The 16,058-nt window shown below is 56.5% G+C and overlaps 1 protein-coding gene and 1 pseudogene across 1 annotated transcript in view; both read left to right on the top strand.

Moving 5' to 3' along the window:
- The window catches only part of CACNG4 (calcium voltage-gated channel auxiliary subunit gamma 4), a 45,410-nt gene extending 38,231 nt beyond the window's left edge, over window positions 1-7,179 (top strand). Inside the window, exons 3-4 of the mRNA XM_045525259.1 lie at window positions 2,796-2,936; window positions 4,360-7,179. Of these exons, the coding sequence (XP_045381215.1) occupies window positions 2,796-2,936; window positions 4,360-4,898 (680 nt within the window). The 3' untranslated portion in view covers window positions 4,899-7,179. The remainder of the gene's footprint in view (window positions 1-2,795; window positions 2,937-4,359) is intronic.
- On the top strand, window positions 4,986-5,894 carry LOC123621203 (annotated as a pseudogene).
- Window positions 7,180-16,058: the final 8,879 nt, after the last annotated feature.

Raw genomic sequence — 16,058 nt, 5'->3', positions numbered from 1 at the left:
GTTCCATCTCTGATCTCTGTCCGTCCAGACCATGGATCCCAAAAATATGGAGAAGCACAGGAGAGGGAGGGGTCTCTGGGGGCCGATGTGTGCAAGAGGTGAGGGGTCATGAGAATTGATTTATTCACTATTTAACAAGTCAGTGTGGGCCTACGACGTGTCAGGCACTGGATTAGACACGTGGGACACAGCAGCAAACAAAACAGCGCTCTGCCCTGGTGGTGCTGGCATTCTGGGGAGAACAGGTATTCCAGAGAAGGCAGCAGAAGGTTCCATGGTGGGGCTGCCCAAAGGAGAGCCCATTTTGGTGGTGGCTCAGTTATGCAGGTGGCACCAGCCCAGGGGAGTCCAAAGCTGCGCTGCTCACATTCTTCGACAACCCGAGAAGGAAGTCGCCTGCCAGCCGCGTGCTCTGAAGCCTTGCAGCAAAGCCAGGCTGGTGCTCTTTGTCACAGGTCTTCCTGAAGGCCTCCAGGCTCTCACGATGCTCCTGCTGGTCTGCAGAGTCACAGCCCAGGATTCCAGGGTGTCACCACCCCACATCCTGCCTGCCATCTCTTCCATGGGCCCTGCTGGCCAGAGGGGTCCTGCCCATCTTGCCTGGGCCTGGCGCCCCTTTCCCGGTTCCACATTTCCGATTAGGTGGATAATTTCTGTGCTGAGCCACACACTGCCAGTGTCAGGGATGCTGGGAGTCCACAGTGTGCCTGAGGGTGAGTTAGGAGGAAGTGTCTGGTCTCCAAGTGGACAAAGATCCTCACCAGGGCTTGATGTGGCCAGTGGGGCATGGGCTGGACTTCAGCCTCACTCATCCCCAGCCACCTGCTCTGTGCCCAACCTGGACCACTGTCCACGGCACCCCCAGCTGGCCTCTGCACATCCAGAGCTCAGGAATAAGTCCATGTGGCAAGGGACAGGTGCTTACCTGACTTACCTGGGCAGATGGATGGCTCTGAAGAACTGGTCTCCCTTCTCTTTGGCCCCTCTGGCCTGTCTGCAGACGAGGGCACTGTGGGGGTGGTGAGAGGACTGATCCCGACTTTTCTGGCCAGCACAGCTCAGAGGCATGTTTCAGAAGCTCACAGGAAATCTCCTCCCAGAGCCGGCACTGCCAGAGGCAAAGAGAGGACAGGGAGGAGTAAGTGCCGGAGAGAAGAACTTCATTTAATGCCCCCAGACAATCCGCTCTCTGTGAAGCCCGCGCACATGGGTGGGTTCACAGCAAGGGAGACAAATCCTGCCTTCAGGGGCTGAGGGGCTGAAACCCGCTCAGCTGGCTCAGAGGGTGGCGCCTGCCAGTCCTCCCTGATCACTGTCCCCTGCTGTGGCCACCATGAGCCCAGGCAGCCACGATCACCACTGGGCTGGGGGACAGCAGGTGCAGGGGGAGGCTGGGCCCAGGGCTGGTCGTCGTGTCCCTTCCCTGCCTGACCATCCCGCACCCGACACTGGGGGTGGGCAGCCGGAGCCCCTGCTGTGCGCTGCGCGTTTCCCCACAGTAACCCTCTGGGAGTGTGTTCCTCTCCCAGCGCTGCCGTGAGGAGTGACCACAGCCTGGGGGGCTTAAAACAACAGTGTGGAGGCCAGAAGTCCAAAGTCAAGGTGTTGAAGGGACCCTTTTCCCTCTGAAGGCTCCAGGAGAGGACCTTTCCTTGTCTCTTCTGCTTCCGGTGGCTGCAGGCTCTTCCGGGCTCATGGCAGCATCACTTCAGCCTCTGTCTCTGTCCTCACACCACTCCTGCCCTCTGGGTCTCCTATGCTGCCTGTGTCTCCTCTTCTTCTAAGGACACTTGCCACTGGACTTGGGGCCCACCCTGTCCACCCTGGACAAGCCCATCTTGAGATTCTTGACATAATCACATCTGCAGAGAATGTTTTTCCAAATAAGGTCTCGTTCACAGGTCTGGGGGTTAGGACAGGGACATATTTGGGGGGAGCCACAATTCAGTCCCCTACAAATACGTATTATTACTACTGTCCCCAGGTTATAAAAGAGAGGACGGAGTGGCAGAACAAGGACACGAAGGTAGTTCTGTTGTATACTGTAGTCCACAAGCGTCCCATTCCACCCAGCCGCCTCCTCCCCACGACCTCAGGCAAGTTCTGAGCTTCCACGTCCTCATCTGTCACCTGGGGGTGATGATGATAATAAAGATAAAATGTCACCTAGGAAGTGCATACTATGGCCAGGCCCCATACTGAGCACCTTACACAAGCAAAGCCAACCGCACGACGTTGACACTATGATGGACCTCTTTCCACAGATGGGAAACTGAGTCTTAGAGCAGGAAGGGACTCGACCAAGGCTTCGCAGCCAGTATGTCACAGAGCAGGGCCCACACCTAGACCCACCCGCGGCCAAAGCCTGTGTCCTCCACCACTGAGACCACTGAGGGCCGCCTCCCGTGGACGCGGCTTCCCAGCCTTCCAGAGGCTTCACAGAGACCGTGTCCAGGAAAGGGCTGTGGGCTGTGAGGTGTGGCGGGAGTGCCACGTATTCCAGTGTTCTCATGGCTGTTTTCGTGGCCCCTCCGGTGTCCACAGTGGGGGAGAGGTTCGGTGAGACATGACTCTGGGCCACGTGGCGTCGGGCGGGGAAGCAGCAGACCTGCAGCCACCGCTTGCGTCTGGCCCGGCTGCCCCCACCCCCAGCCCCCCACCACTGTCCGTCTCCAGGTCCTGCTGGGAACCTCAGATCCTGGGGAAAGGCCTCAAGCCCCAGGGCTCCTGGGAGATGTCTGCATGGGGGGCGGCTGGTCTCACTGCGCTCTCTGCTTTGTCCCCTCCCGGCCCAGGCGTCGTGCGAGCCTCCAGCGTCTTCCCCATCCTCAGCACCATCCTGCTCCTGCTCGGAGGGCTGTGCATCGGCGCCGGCAGGATCTACAGCCGCAAGAACAACATCGTCCTCAGCGCCGGCATCCTCTTTGTGGCTGCAGGTGAGCCGCCCGCCCCGGCTGCCCAGCTGGTGCCAGCGCTGGGGCAGGAGCTGGGGACACGGTGGTCCCCACTGCCTGGGGGCGTGATCCTGGGGGAGGACAGGCCATACCATATGGGAAGCCAAGACCTGAAGGATTTGGCGAGGGCCCAGGGTGGGCGTGCAGGGCCTCTGTGCAGAGGAAGCAGAGAAGCCTGGCGTGCCTGGCAGAGAGAGCCGGGCAGCCCCTGCCGTCCTCACTGCCTCAGAGATGAGCAGCACCTCAGAGCCACGCCCACTGCCCCCGGAAAGTGTGATGAGGGAAACCCCCAGAGGGCGGGGTGACAGTGACATGCCACCTGCCCAGCAGGTCCAAATGGTTTAACACCATCCGCCCCCCTGAGCCCTGATAGAGACACCTGAATGCATGCCTGCCACTGCACATGTGGAAGAAGAGAGGCCAGGGGTGGGTCTCACAGCTGGTTAGTGGCTCACGGCCAGCCCAGCGGGGGACCTGGGCGCCTGCAGGCAGAGCTCTCTCCTAGCTCCTGAGGGTCAGAGGCCCCCCCGGGGGGGGTCAGAGGAAGGCACAGCAGGGTCCCTGAGAGGAGAGACAGGAGCTGCTGACCTCTTAGGCCTCATTCCAGAAACTAAGTGCGAGAAATGTTATGGAGCTCATGATTCTTTCCCAAATTCTTGGCACTTTGCACTGTCCCAACAGTGTTTTCACCTTCAGAGCATCTTTTTATCTTACACCAGACTCACCAGCCCAGGAGTGTCATCCCCTGCACCTGGTCTCCACATCCTAAAAAGTCCATTCTTGCCAGCGGTGGCGATCGTGGGCAGACCAGTGGTGATGGTGCCTGGGCTCCTGGTGCCCAGCCCGGGGCCGACCCACATGGGTCCTCAGGGACACCCTCACCCCCACCTCGTGTTCCCTTCAGGTGGGAGAGGAGCCCCTTCTATTTACATCCTGGAACTGAGCACCAACGCCCTCAGGGGACTGGGCAGCTCGGGCTGGGATGGTGGGCCGGGGCTCTGGACCCGGTTCTTGTGCATTTTCTTCTACACCACTTCAGCCGTTGTCTCCTCCAGTGCCATAAACAGACATGCGCAGAGTGTGTGTGTCTAAGGACTGTGGTGGGTTTGTATGTGTGGAGGGTGCATATGTGGGGTATGTGTGTCTTGGGAAGGGGAGCGCTGGGGTCTCCTAGGAAGAGGCACGAGCCTCCCCTCCTGGCCGGTCTTGCACGATTTGCCTCATTTAAACTTTGTACCATTCAAAATTAATGACTTCAAAGAAAATCATTTCTTTCTTTTTCAAAGAAAAGACAGCAAGCAGAACAGGGGAACGGCTGCCTGTTCCCTGCCCCGCCGGTCCAGCTTGGGTCTGACCTCTGCCTCTCTCCCTCCCTCCCTGGCCCCTCTCCCTGTTTCCCTTTCAGGCCTCAGTAACATCATAGGCATCATCGTCTACATTTCCAGCAACACGGGCGACCCAAGTGACAAGCGAGACGAAGACAAAAAGAACCATTACAACTACGGCTGGTCTTTTTACTTTGGAGCCCTGTCTTTTATCGTGGCCGAGACCGTGGGCGTCCTGGCAGTAAACATTTACATTGAGAAAAACAAAGAGTTGAGGTTTAAGACCAAACGGGAGTTCCTTAAGGCTTCTTCCTCTTCTCCGTACGCCAGGATGCCGAGCTACAGGTACCGGCGACGGCGCTCCAGGTCCAGCTCCAGGTCCACCGAGGCCTCGCCGTCCAGGGATGCGTCCCCCGTGGGCCTGAAGATCACCGGGGCCATCCCCATGGGGGAGCTGTCCATGTACACGCTGTCCAGGGAGCCCCTGAAGGTGACCACCGCTGCCAGCTACAGCCCCGACCAGGAGACCAGCTTCCTGCAGGTGCACGACTTCTTCCAGCAGGACCTGAAGGAAGGCTTCCACGTCAGCATGCTGAACCGGCGGACGACCCCTGTGTGAGGCCCACCCCTGCTTGCAGCTCCGGCCTGCCCAGAATGCCTCTTTGTGTCACACAGGAGGGCACGTGATCCTTACGACGGACGGACAATGAACTCGAGCCGAACGCGGCCCTCCCTGGTCTCCAGAAGGTGTCGTGGGCTGGCTCCGAGCGGAGGAAGTGCCAGCAGACTGGACTTGGGGCTGCGGTAGAAGCTGGAGGCTGACTTTATCCCAAAAGTTGGGGGGGTGATGCCCCAGGGTTTCCGAAATCTCCCAGGAGGCCCGAGAGCCTTCCTGAAGCTGCATGGCCTTGACCAACTCGGGAAAACAAAATCGAGCCATTATCTCCTCTTGGAAACAAATTTTGCCAGAAGAACGGGATTCCTGGGCCACCGGAAGGCTTCGCCAGGCACAAGGGGGCCTCTGGACTCTTGTCAGCTGCTTTTGAACCTGAAGTTCCTGTGTCTTTGAGCCAGAAATGAGGACACCGAAGCTCGCCCCTCCGCCCGGTCTCTCCCCCTGTCTGGCACCCTGGCCGTGGCCTGTGGTTGAAAACGGTCGTCCTGAAGAGAAGGTTCTGCAGCCAACTGGTGCTTCAGCCTCTGCGCTGTCCTGGGGCTGCTTCCCGCGGGACTGCGGAGGAGTCTGAGGTGAAGGCTGGGGGCTGTTGCTGGCTCTCCTGTCTGCTTCTGGAAGTTTCCACCTCACTCAGCATGGACAGGACAGACACACTGACTGGGCTTGAGAGTCGGAGGAGAGGCAGCCACGTGGCCTCTTGCTGTGTCTGTCCCCACTGACCTGAGGAGCAGCCCTGTCCCCTGAGGGGGGGGTCCCAGGGTAGGGGGGACAGACCCCTGACGAGCGTTTGGCCACAGTGCAACAGGGGGAGAGCCAAGGGTGAACAGCAACCCCTCCAAAAAATTAGAGAACAAACATCCATTCCCTGGGTGATTCTGAATCGTGATTTATTGCAAGTCCCCGCCAGGAGAGCAAGTTGCATTCACGTCCTCATCTTAAAAACTTTAGCAGCGACACGTCCTCCACCTCCTATTATTGTAATTTATTCTGCCACCACCTAATGGGACGCAGCGGAGGAAGTTTGGATGAAAGGACCGAGCTGGGCTTTTCTTCCTCCCCCAAAAGGGAAATCTCAGCACTTTGTTCAGAATTGAGGAAGTGGGTTCTGTGTTTTACAGTTTTTCCACCCATTTTTTTTGTTGTTGTTGTTGTCCCCTCTGGAAACAAGCAAAGAGCGTGGAAATGCGTCCAGGTTTGGAAGAAAAACTCTCTGGAACATGGAACTTACCCTCTTTTATATAAAACATGCTTTCTAAAGATAAATCATTTCTTACTTTTTGAGACTTCTTGATCAGACCTTGGACAGTCGTCTGTGATCCCGGTAGCTGTCGTACTTAAGAAGTGACGAGCAAATTCTTACCTCAGCCACCTGCTCACGGAGCCCGTGGGTGGACTCGGCCCCTAGGAGTTCAGACCGGGGTCCACGTGGCCTGGTAACGACGTCATCGTCCTTCCCACCCTCCTTCACCCCCAGGCGAGGACACGTCCACGTGTGGCGGCCCCTGCGAGCCGGTGAGCTGAGACGAGAGGCACCGGGCCCCTCCATGCCTGCTGCAGGCCCTGGCTCCGCCGCGGATGGCTCTGTGGGGGGCGCGTCCGAGCACGCAAGTGGCAGGGCTCGTGGGCTGTCCCTGCCGTCGGCCAACCCCGTCCCCACCACCACCTCCACGCCATGACACAGTGTGACCAGGCTGAGGGAAGGGAGCGCCACCCGCAGACCCCTGGCCCGGCGAGGCCCCGCGACGCATCCCCTGTTCCCTCCACGGGCAAGGCAGCCTTGCTGTTTGGTTTCGTCCCCACACCCCGCTCCTCACCCGCTGTCCCGGAAGTCTCCGCCATTCCACGGAGAGAGCTGTGTTCCAGTGAATCCTACCTCTTGCCCAGTCCCAGGCAGAGAACGCAGGGCCCACTCTGGGCACCGAGGAAGAGGAGGAAGACGAGGAGGAAGAGCAGGAGCACAACCACCTCAGACGCTCGGGCCTTCGCAGCCTGTCCCCTCGCCCGCCTGTCTCAGGGGCCCCGGGCTCTGGGTCGCCCCCTCTTCCCGCTGCCCCTCAGACCTGGCACATTGCGCCCCTGGGGAGTGGTGGCCTGTGCCCGCCTCCTGTCCCTCTGCCCCGCCCCTGTGTGTTTCGCAGTTAAGCACCTGTGACTCCTGTACCTACTACTGGTTTTGGGTTGTTAGTTCTGTCTTTTTTTAAATTAAATAAAAACATTTTTAAAATGTTCTCTTCTTGATGTAGGAAGGCAGGGATGAACTCCCATCCAGTCGAGTATTTGTGGGCGTTTAGAGTAAACAGTGTCCCTGGGTCTGGGGACACTGTGGACCTCCCCTCCCCCCCCGAAGAGAAGAGAGAGGCTGAGTTGGGGGGAGGCAGACTCTGTCTGGTCAAGGCTGGGTTTTCAGGCTTTATTCCGGGTCACTGGCCACCTCCCCAGTACCACCGGCTGGTTTTAGACTTCTGGGTGGTGCCCACAGGTGCCTTTTCACCAGCAAGCTGGGGGACAGACAGGCTCCCCAGGTGTGGTGTGGATGCCTGGGCAGCTGTGTGAGCCGAGCGTGTCCTTAGAACGCAGGTGGAGGCCCTAAGTTGCCCCGTGGTGCTTAAAGAAGCCCACTAACAAGCCTCCTTCCCCCTCCAGGTTCCGAAATGATTAGGAAATAGAGCCCAAGCACCAAAATGTGAGTTTCATGGCGGGTAAAGCCATGAAGATGTGGCTCAGGCCAGGGGCCAAATGGGCTTCCTCCTGCTGTCATTGGACCAAGTCACCCAGTCCCAGGCAGGACAGCCAGCCACCACTGCCCCCAGCCACAGGGAGAAGCGAGTTAAGGGATGGAGAGAGGGACCAGAGTGGCCCCTCTGACACTGCGCAGCCCCAGCCACACCTGCTGTGAACTGCCAGGCTGCCCTTGCAGGGGGACGGGCTGGACGTCCACCTTCTCCTCCTTGGAGGCTTGAGGAGGGTGACAGTCAGTCACCTCCCCCAGTTCTGCCCAAGCTGCAGCCCAGGGGACTTTGCTCCCAATTGCATGTTGCTTTTGCTTTCAGGACTATGACCTTGAGTTTTTTTCCCAAGAGCCACAGGCTTCACTGCTCCTCCTAGAACCAGAAGGCACAAAACTGTTGGGTCTTCAAGAGAACCTGGGTCCCATGAAGGCTTTTTCCATCCCAGTCCCAGCAAAGGGCACTGAGCCAGGGGGCTGAGGCTCAGTGTCCCTATGTCCCTGCCCTTGTGGCTGCAGGAGCCACTTCTGCCTTTTCTGAACTCTCTGCCTGGCCTTCGACCTTCTTCCTACCTGAGACAGGCATCTGGGGAAACTGATGTTTCCAGAGGTGCTGAGCCACCAGGTCCTGGGACCGGGGGAGCACAGGCCTTTGCCCAGCCCCAAAAACTGAGCCCCTGCCAAGCTTCAGACTGATCTTTCCACGAGCCCAGAGCCAGCGTGGCTCCGAGTTGGCACCTTGTGCCAGAACTTCTGTGTCTCCTGTTTATTCTTAGCCCTGAGGAAAGTCTGGCTCAGCGCAAGCTTTGCAGCCGTCCTGGGTGGCCTCCGTGCCAGTCTGCATTTGGTGACTTGGTACCACCTCTCATGGTCACGTGGCCATGTGCTTAGTTCAGCCGAACATTCTGCAGCATTAGATCCACAGGAAGCGAAATAGATGTTCTAGTGCCCCAATCTAAATGCAGCTCACAGCCCCCAACCCAGTCCAGTAGTCCCCACTCTCCCCCGCACAACCCCCAAGTGTATAATGGCCTAATACACAGAAGCTTATTTCTCACCCGTGTGAAGTCCTCTCAGCTGCGTGAGGTGGGGGTGCTCTGCTCCACAGGGTCACGCAGGGATTCAGAGGCCTCTGCCATCTTCAGTAGGGGCTTCTAGGGTTTCCCTGGGCATTGACATCCAGTGGGCAGATGGAGGAGAGAGGAAGTAGATGATCTTGTGGGTAGAGGGTCTTGTGGGAGATTTCTATGGACCAGGAAGTTGTGGCTTCACCTTCTGTCCACATGCCATTGGCCAGAACCCAATCATGTGGCCACATCAAAGAGCAAGGGAAGGTGGGAAATGTAGTCCAGCCCAGGGGGAAGGAAAACTGGGGAAGAGCTGGCCAGTCTCAGCCCCCTCGTTTGGGACCGTGTCAACCTGTCTGTGTCCTGAGCCATGCCTTCAGCTCCAACATGGTATCTGGCCTTCTCTCAACTCCAAATGCCCCACCTGTAACATGGGGCCATGCTACCTTCTTCCTAGGTTGGAGGTCACCTGCTCACAGAGCCCATGGGCAGACCTGGCTCCTAGGAGTTCAGACCCGGGTCCATGCAGCCGGGTGATGATGTCACCCCCTCCTTTGCCCCCAGGAGTGGACACGTCCACATGTGGCGGCCACAAGCTCTGACTGCCCCTGTGTACCATCTGTCACATGGAACCACTACCTTCTTCCCAGGTTGGAAGGGCAGGCTTGAGCTCGTGCCTTGACCCAAACAAGAACCACAAAACTATTGAATGTCATGACCAGCAGACAGGCAGGTACCTTAGGAATCATCTCATTTGGTCTGCTTATCGTGGAAGAAGGATCAAGCCCAACAAGGGAGGGAGGAGGGATGGAAGGAAGGAAGGATGAGAGGAAGGAAGTGAAGTTTGGAGAATTTTCTTAACAACCATGAAAGGGAGATATCGCTAGCCCAGCAGTTTTCAAGTAGAGTCAATTTTGCACCCTTGGGGGACATTTACCAATGTCTGGAGACATTTTTGGTTGTTGTCATTGGAAAGGGAGTGCTACTGGCCTCTACTGGGTGGAGGTTGAGGACGTTGCTATATCTCCTCCAATGCACCGAACAGCCTCCACTCCACTGCCCCCCAAGGAATGCCCTGTTGCAAACGCCAGTAAGCTGAGGCTGAGAAACCCTGCACTCGTCTGGACAGTGAGGAAAACTAAGGCACAGAAAGCGTGAGGCCACTGGTGTAAGATCACACAGCACGTTTTTGGTACTTACATCCAGGCTGTGGGTGTGTTAGGAAAACTCCTTCATTTATTCCCGGCATTTCCTTTCCCTGCAACATGTTTAGATTTCAGCCTTTTTCCTCTTTGCTTTTGAACCAGCAGTTTCAGAAGCAGAAGTGTGGGGATTTCAGGAAGGAAATGGGAAATGGCCCCCATCCTGGGGGAGGGTGGGAGACATTCCTGGGAGCCTGTGTCCCCTATGTTTGGGAACAGAATGACGGAATTCAACCAGACAAGCAGCGGGAGAACAAGCTCAGAGCCTGGCCCAGCGCGACACAGGGACTCTGCTCGGCGGAGTCCTCCTCTGCCCACTCCCCGGCAGCTGCAGTGAGTTGGTGCAGGGCCAGAAAGATCAAGATCAAAACCCAGCCCTGCCTCTGCTCACAGAGGGGCGGCGCTAGGCTGTCACCCAGCCTCTCCTGGGGCCCCGTTCCCTCCTCGGTCAGGTAAGGAAGGTGACAGCTCCCACCAAGGCTGTCAGAAGAATGAACTAAACTTTAAATTAAACAAGGAAGCATTCATGAATACCCCAGCTCAGCAATAGGCATTAAAGTGAGTGTTCAAGAATGTTGTTGACAAACAACACCCAAGGAGTTTTCCAAAATGGATTGTGCTAGAACAGCCCTTGGAGGCAGTGCTCTGAGAGGCACACACCCATTGGGTGCCCATGCCCACTGTACTTTGCTTTGGGAGACACCTGTCATCCGACCATGCGGCTTCCACCTGGGAGAGGCCCCGGCTGCCGGCGCCCAACATTGCTGGGGCTCGTTCGTTTCTACCCACAGTGTCCCCAGGCTGTTGAGAGGCGGTGGGCAGGCCCTGGGGATCCCCAAACCATACTGGGTCCTGTTCTGGGTCCCTAATATGGAACCACAGGAGCTGGCACCAAGCAGATGCCTGGGAGAAGAAGGGGCTTCTGGGATGGGGGAAGGGGGCAGGGCAGGCCGCCCTGCAGGGAGCTCAGAACCAGCCACGTGCCTTCAGCGGCCTGCGTTGGTGCCCAATATAGCACCCCCGGCTGCCTGGCCCTAGAGATGAGGGGCAGGGGGAAGGATGGAAGGGAAGAAAGGTTGTTCAGGAACATTCCAATCTGGAGGGGAAGGTGGGGCAGATACACCTGATGCAGATATTTTTAAATGTGCAGCTTTCAACAAAACTGCTGGTGCAACCTCAGGAACAGAAGTCTGCAGTCAAAGAGGGCTACGAAGCCACATCTTTGTTCTTAGAGCTGCACAAGGGGGGCCTTGGAGGGACTTATATCCTGACCGTTGTCCCCTGATAAGTATTCTGGGGACACGTGAACCCCTGTGGGACACCCAGGACTCACAAATTGAATTGCACTAGCTGGGTCCATTAAAAAACATAATACCTATACTTTCCTAAATCTAAGATTAACAAATTTTACCTTAAAAAAAAAAACCCTGAAATATACAGAAAAGTAAAAGAAGAAAACAGTGTCAGCCAAAATCCCGCCACCCAAGAGATCAGCACAACTAACATTTCAGTGCCCCCAAATGGGTGTGGGATATGGCTTAATATCATGCCCCTGTCCCTGTGCCTGTGCTCTCACCATGAGAATCTTCCCACATCTCTAAATAGTCCTCAAAAACAACTTTTAATGGCTGCATAAAACAGATATCATCGTTTATCTAAACAGTGTCCTATTGCTGGTCACGGCTTATTTGTTCCCTGCAGATCTTAAGTGGTGTCTGAATGCGGCCAAAGTGCAAGGGTGCGACAGATGCTTTCAGTTAAGATCTGGTGATTTCTCACTAGGAACCTCTGGCCTGGCTCCATCCTAGGGGCTGATGAAAAGATCAGGCCTCCGCCAAGCGCAATAGCTCACACCTGTAATCCTAGCATTCTGGGAGATTGAGGTGGGAGGATCACTTGAAGTCAGGAGTTCAAGACCAGCCTGAGCAAGAGCAAACCCCACCCCCGTCTCTACTAAGAATAGAAAAATTAGCCAGGCATGGTGGCATGTGCCTGTAGCCCCAGCTACTCGGGAGGCAGGAGAATCACTTGAGCCCAGGAATTTGAAGTTGCAGTGAGCTATGATGACACCATTGCACTCTAGCTGGGGCGACAGAGCGAGATTCTGTCTTCAAAAAATTAAATAAAGAAAAGATCAGGTCTATTTGTCTACCTCCAAACCCAGCCGGGAGCTTGTCCACACGCACACCGAGTGTCTGGGCAGCCTCCAGTCCCCTCCCGGAAACCCTGCTCGGTAGCCAGAAGTCTGAGGCTACTTCATCCCACCAGACCCCACATTTAGCCATCCTCAGCCACCCCAAATGGAATCCCCTCTAGTCGCCTAGTGTATCAGTTAGTAGGGCTGTGTAACAAATTATCCCAAAACTTAGTGGGACTTAAACAACCATCAAATATACTCAAGGATTCTTGACTCTGCTTGACAGGGCCAGGGCCAGCATGGTTTTTCTGTGCTGCACGGTCTGGGGCCTCAGCTGGAAGGCTCCATGGCTGGGAGCTGGAATCATCTGGAGGTTCATTAACTCACATGTCTGACAGTTGATGCTGGCTCTTGGCAAAGACCTCAGCTGCAGTTTTCAGCCTGAGTGACTATATATGGGCTCTCCGTGTGGCCTGAGCTTCCTCACTGCGTGGTGGCTGGGCCCAAGGGCAAGTGTCTCGAGAGCCAGAGAGAAAGGTGGGGGTCTCAGCAGTCACGTAGCATCACTTTCACTGTGCTACAATAAGGGTTAGAATAGTCAAAAGCCCCCTTGGGTTCAAGGAGGAAAAAGCCCCCACCTCTTGATGGGGAGGGCCAAGGTTCTAGAAGAACACGTGGGAGCAGAAACACTGCTGTGTCGTTTTTTACTATCTGCCCCTTCGTCTCTCTGGTACCTTCGCCTGGCTCTAGGCTCTTCTCTCCCCTCCGGAGGAGCCATTTGTAACTCCGTGCCGAGACGCCCATGTCCTCATCCCTGGAACCTGTGAATTTGTTACCTTACGTGCCAAAAGCGGCATTGACGGTGTGATTACATTAAGAATCTCAAGATGTGGCGGGTGTCCTGGATTACCTGGGTGGCCCAACGTCACCGCGAGCGAGCATCCTTCTAAGGGAAAGAGGGGGCAGGAGCGTCAGAGGAGGGGCCGTGATGCGGCCGCAGAGCCAGAGGGAAGGGGGCCACGAGCCCAGAATGTGGCAGCCTCTGCAGGGTAGGAAATGCCAGCAACGGACTCCCCCCTGGAGCTTCCAGAAGGAACTGCTGTGCCGATGCTTTGATGTTAGCTCCGTGGGACGTCTGACCTCCAGGGCAGCGAGATAATAAATTCGTGCTGTTGAAGCCACTAAGTTTGTGGTAATTTGTTGCGACAGCAACAGCCACCGAATGCAGTGCCCACCCGTGTGGCTGCAAGGGGCGGGGGCTGCCGGCTACCACCCCCTGTGCCCCCTCAGTGGCATCTCAATTCCCCCGACCCCCTCAGCTACTTCAGACACTCCCGACCTCCTCAGGCCCCTCCACTGTCATCGCCATCTCCCACTCTCAGCCCCTGGCCCCCCCACCTAGGTCACCAAGACGCCTGTAGATGCTGAGCCCTCCACGCCCCGCCCCCGACACTGCAGATGAATCTGCGAGTCTGCTCCGTGGCTCATCTCTTGCCCGGCCCTTCCCGGCCCCTCCCCGTCCTGTCCAAGGCCAACCCTTCCAGCTGAGCCCTGGTCACTCCCGTCCCCTCCCTTAGAATCCTGCTCAAGTGTAGGAGCATGTTTGAGTCATTTCCATCTTAAAACAGCAAATAAGAAACCTCCCTCTCCCCTTCACCCCCTCCTGGCTCTCCCTCCGTCCCTTCCAAGCTAAGCACGTCACCAGAGGGGTCTGCACGTGCTGTGTCCCCTTCCCCGCACCCTCGTCCCTCCCAGCGCATCCCAACCTGCCTTCTTATTACCTGCCGGTTGTGCAAACCAATGGCCACTTTTCCATCGTGACCTCTGAGCACCTGAACTTACTGGCCGCTCTTGCCTCCGAGGGAGGCCCCCCGCCTGGGGGCTCCGCAAGGACAGACCCTGTGTCGTACTCATGTTAATAGCCCTAAGGTGATCAGTAAATGTTTGATGGATGAATGAATGACAATAACAGTCACAATATAATATTTCCCTAGCTCCGTCACTGCCCATCCTGCAGGAACCACGGTCACTGCCAGATTCCTCCACAGCCATTCCCAGAGTGACAGTCACGAGGGAGACGGTCACTGAGCATTTCCATGTTCCTGTGAAACTGTTACTCTCTTGGCTGAGAGACAATCACCACTGTCTTTTCACTCCGGCCCACTCAATGACAAGAAGGCTCCTGCTGCTGCCCAGGCCCTGGTGCCTCACCCCCTCGAAGTCCCATGGGACTTGTCATGAAGCCACATACGCCCCATGGTCGGTGGATGTGTCCCACAGGCATGCAAGACATCGCTGCATTTAATTTTCACTATAACCCCCTGAAGAAGATGTGATCCTCCCTCCTGAGTGAGCAAGAAAACAGGCTCAGCAAGGAACCATCGCTCATGGGGCACACAGTCAACAGCAAAGCTGGGATTCCGGGCTATGACTGTCTCTTCCAGAAAGTACATGCACTTTCCGTAGCAGCCGCATGCTCCAAACATCTGTGCTCTGGTACGCTGGCATCTCAGGCTCCACCTGTACAGCTGTTTACGTAATCTTTTTCTTCCTTTCTTTTTCTTTCTTTCTCTCTCTCTCTCTCTCTCTCTCTCTGTCTCTCTCTTTCTTTCTTTCAAGACAGACAGGGTCTCATGTCACTCAGCTGGAGTGCAGTGGTGCCATCATAGCTCACTGCAACCTCAAACTCCTGGGCTCCAGTGATCCTCCTGCCTCAGCCTCCCAAGTAGCTGGGACCAGAGGCACATGCTACCACACCAGCTAATTTTTAAATTTTTTTTATAGAGACAGGCTCTTGCTATGTTGCCCAGGCTGGTCTTGAACTCCTGGCCTCAAGTGATCCTCCCACCTCAGCCTCCCAAAGTGCTGGGATTACAGGTGTGAGACAACACTCCCAGCCAATCTTTTTGTTAAGTTGATGCTTTTTACTTTGGTCTTGCCCCAAGGAAATATTAATGGAAGCATGGTTTTGATACTTCTGATCCACATTAAAAGAAATATAAAAGTCTTAAAATAAAAAACACTTGTCCCTGTGTGGCTCTCCCAGAGGTGAACATTGCACTCTGAGAACTCTGCCCGTGGGCACAGCGCTCCTGAGGGGCTGCGTAGAGGCAGACCCAGCACGTAGGCGTCACCCGCCCGGCACTGGGGCCTGTGCCCTGCCCAGAGCTTCACTCCATGCCCCCACCCAGGGTGAGCTCTGTCCCAGGAGGCCCTGCAGCCCCTCCCAGGATGGCTTTGGCCACCTCAGTAGCTTGCAGACTCCTCAAGGCAGGGAGTGCGTCTTCCCCTGCTCTGAGGGGCAGCAGCCCGGCATGGGCCCAAGCCATGCCCCGACTTAGCTGTGACCGCAGCCCTGGCTGGCCTGTACGTACTGGGGGCTTCAGGAAGGTCTGGACACACAGGGAGAGACCGCCCCTGTGGTCAGGGCAGTCAGAAAAAGCTTCCAGGGAAAGTGGAAGCTGGGAGAGGGGAGTTGCTGAACCAGGGGACTGGGCAGCAGGGACAGGACAGAAAACATCGCAGGGTGCAGGTGACCCTCACACCTGGGGACCAGAGCCACGAGGCGCCCTCTCGCTGTGACTCCACACCGTTGTCTACTCTGCTGAATGAAGTGCTCTGTGCTTTACTAAACACACAAGGGCAGCTCTCTGGTCTGTCTTCGTAAGGACACTAATGCCACCGTGAGGGCCCCACCCTCATGACCTCACCCAAACCTAATTATCTCCCAAAGGCCCTGCCTCCAAATGCCATCACCCTGGGGGTTAGAGCTTCAACATACCAGTCTGGGGGTGGGGGGACACGATTCCATCCACAGCACCTACCAGGGGCTCGTCCCCAGTCCTGCACCAGCTCCCAGCCCACTGCCCTCAGTTGACAGGCGAGGACAGGGCAGCTTAGAGGGCCTAATGACTTGCTGGAAGCCGCACAGCTGGAGCCCAGCCGAGCAGGGATCTGGCTTCACCTTTTACC

The sequence above is a fragment of the Lemur catta genome, chromosome 15 (genome assembly GCF_020740605.2).
Source record: "Lemur catta isolate mLemCat1 chromosome 15, mLemCat1.pri, whole genome shotgun sequence".
NCBI classification, from domain to species: domain Eukaryota; kingdom Metazoa; phylum Chordata; class Mammalia; order Primates; family Lemuridae; genus Lemur; species Lemur catta.
Note: the sequence above shows the minus strand (reverse complement) of the source record. Positions and strands in the feature narration are given on the sequence as shown.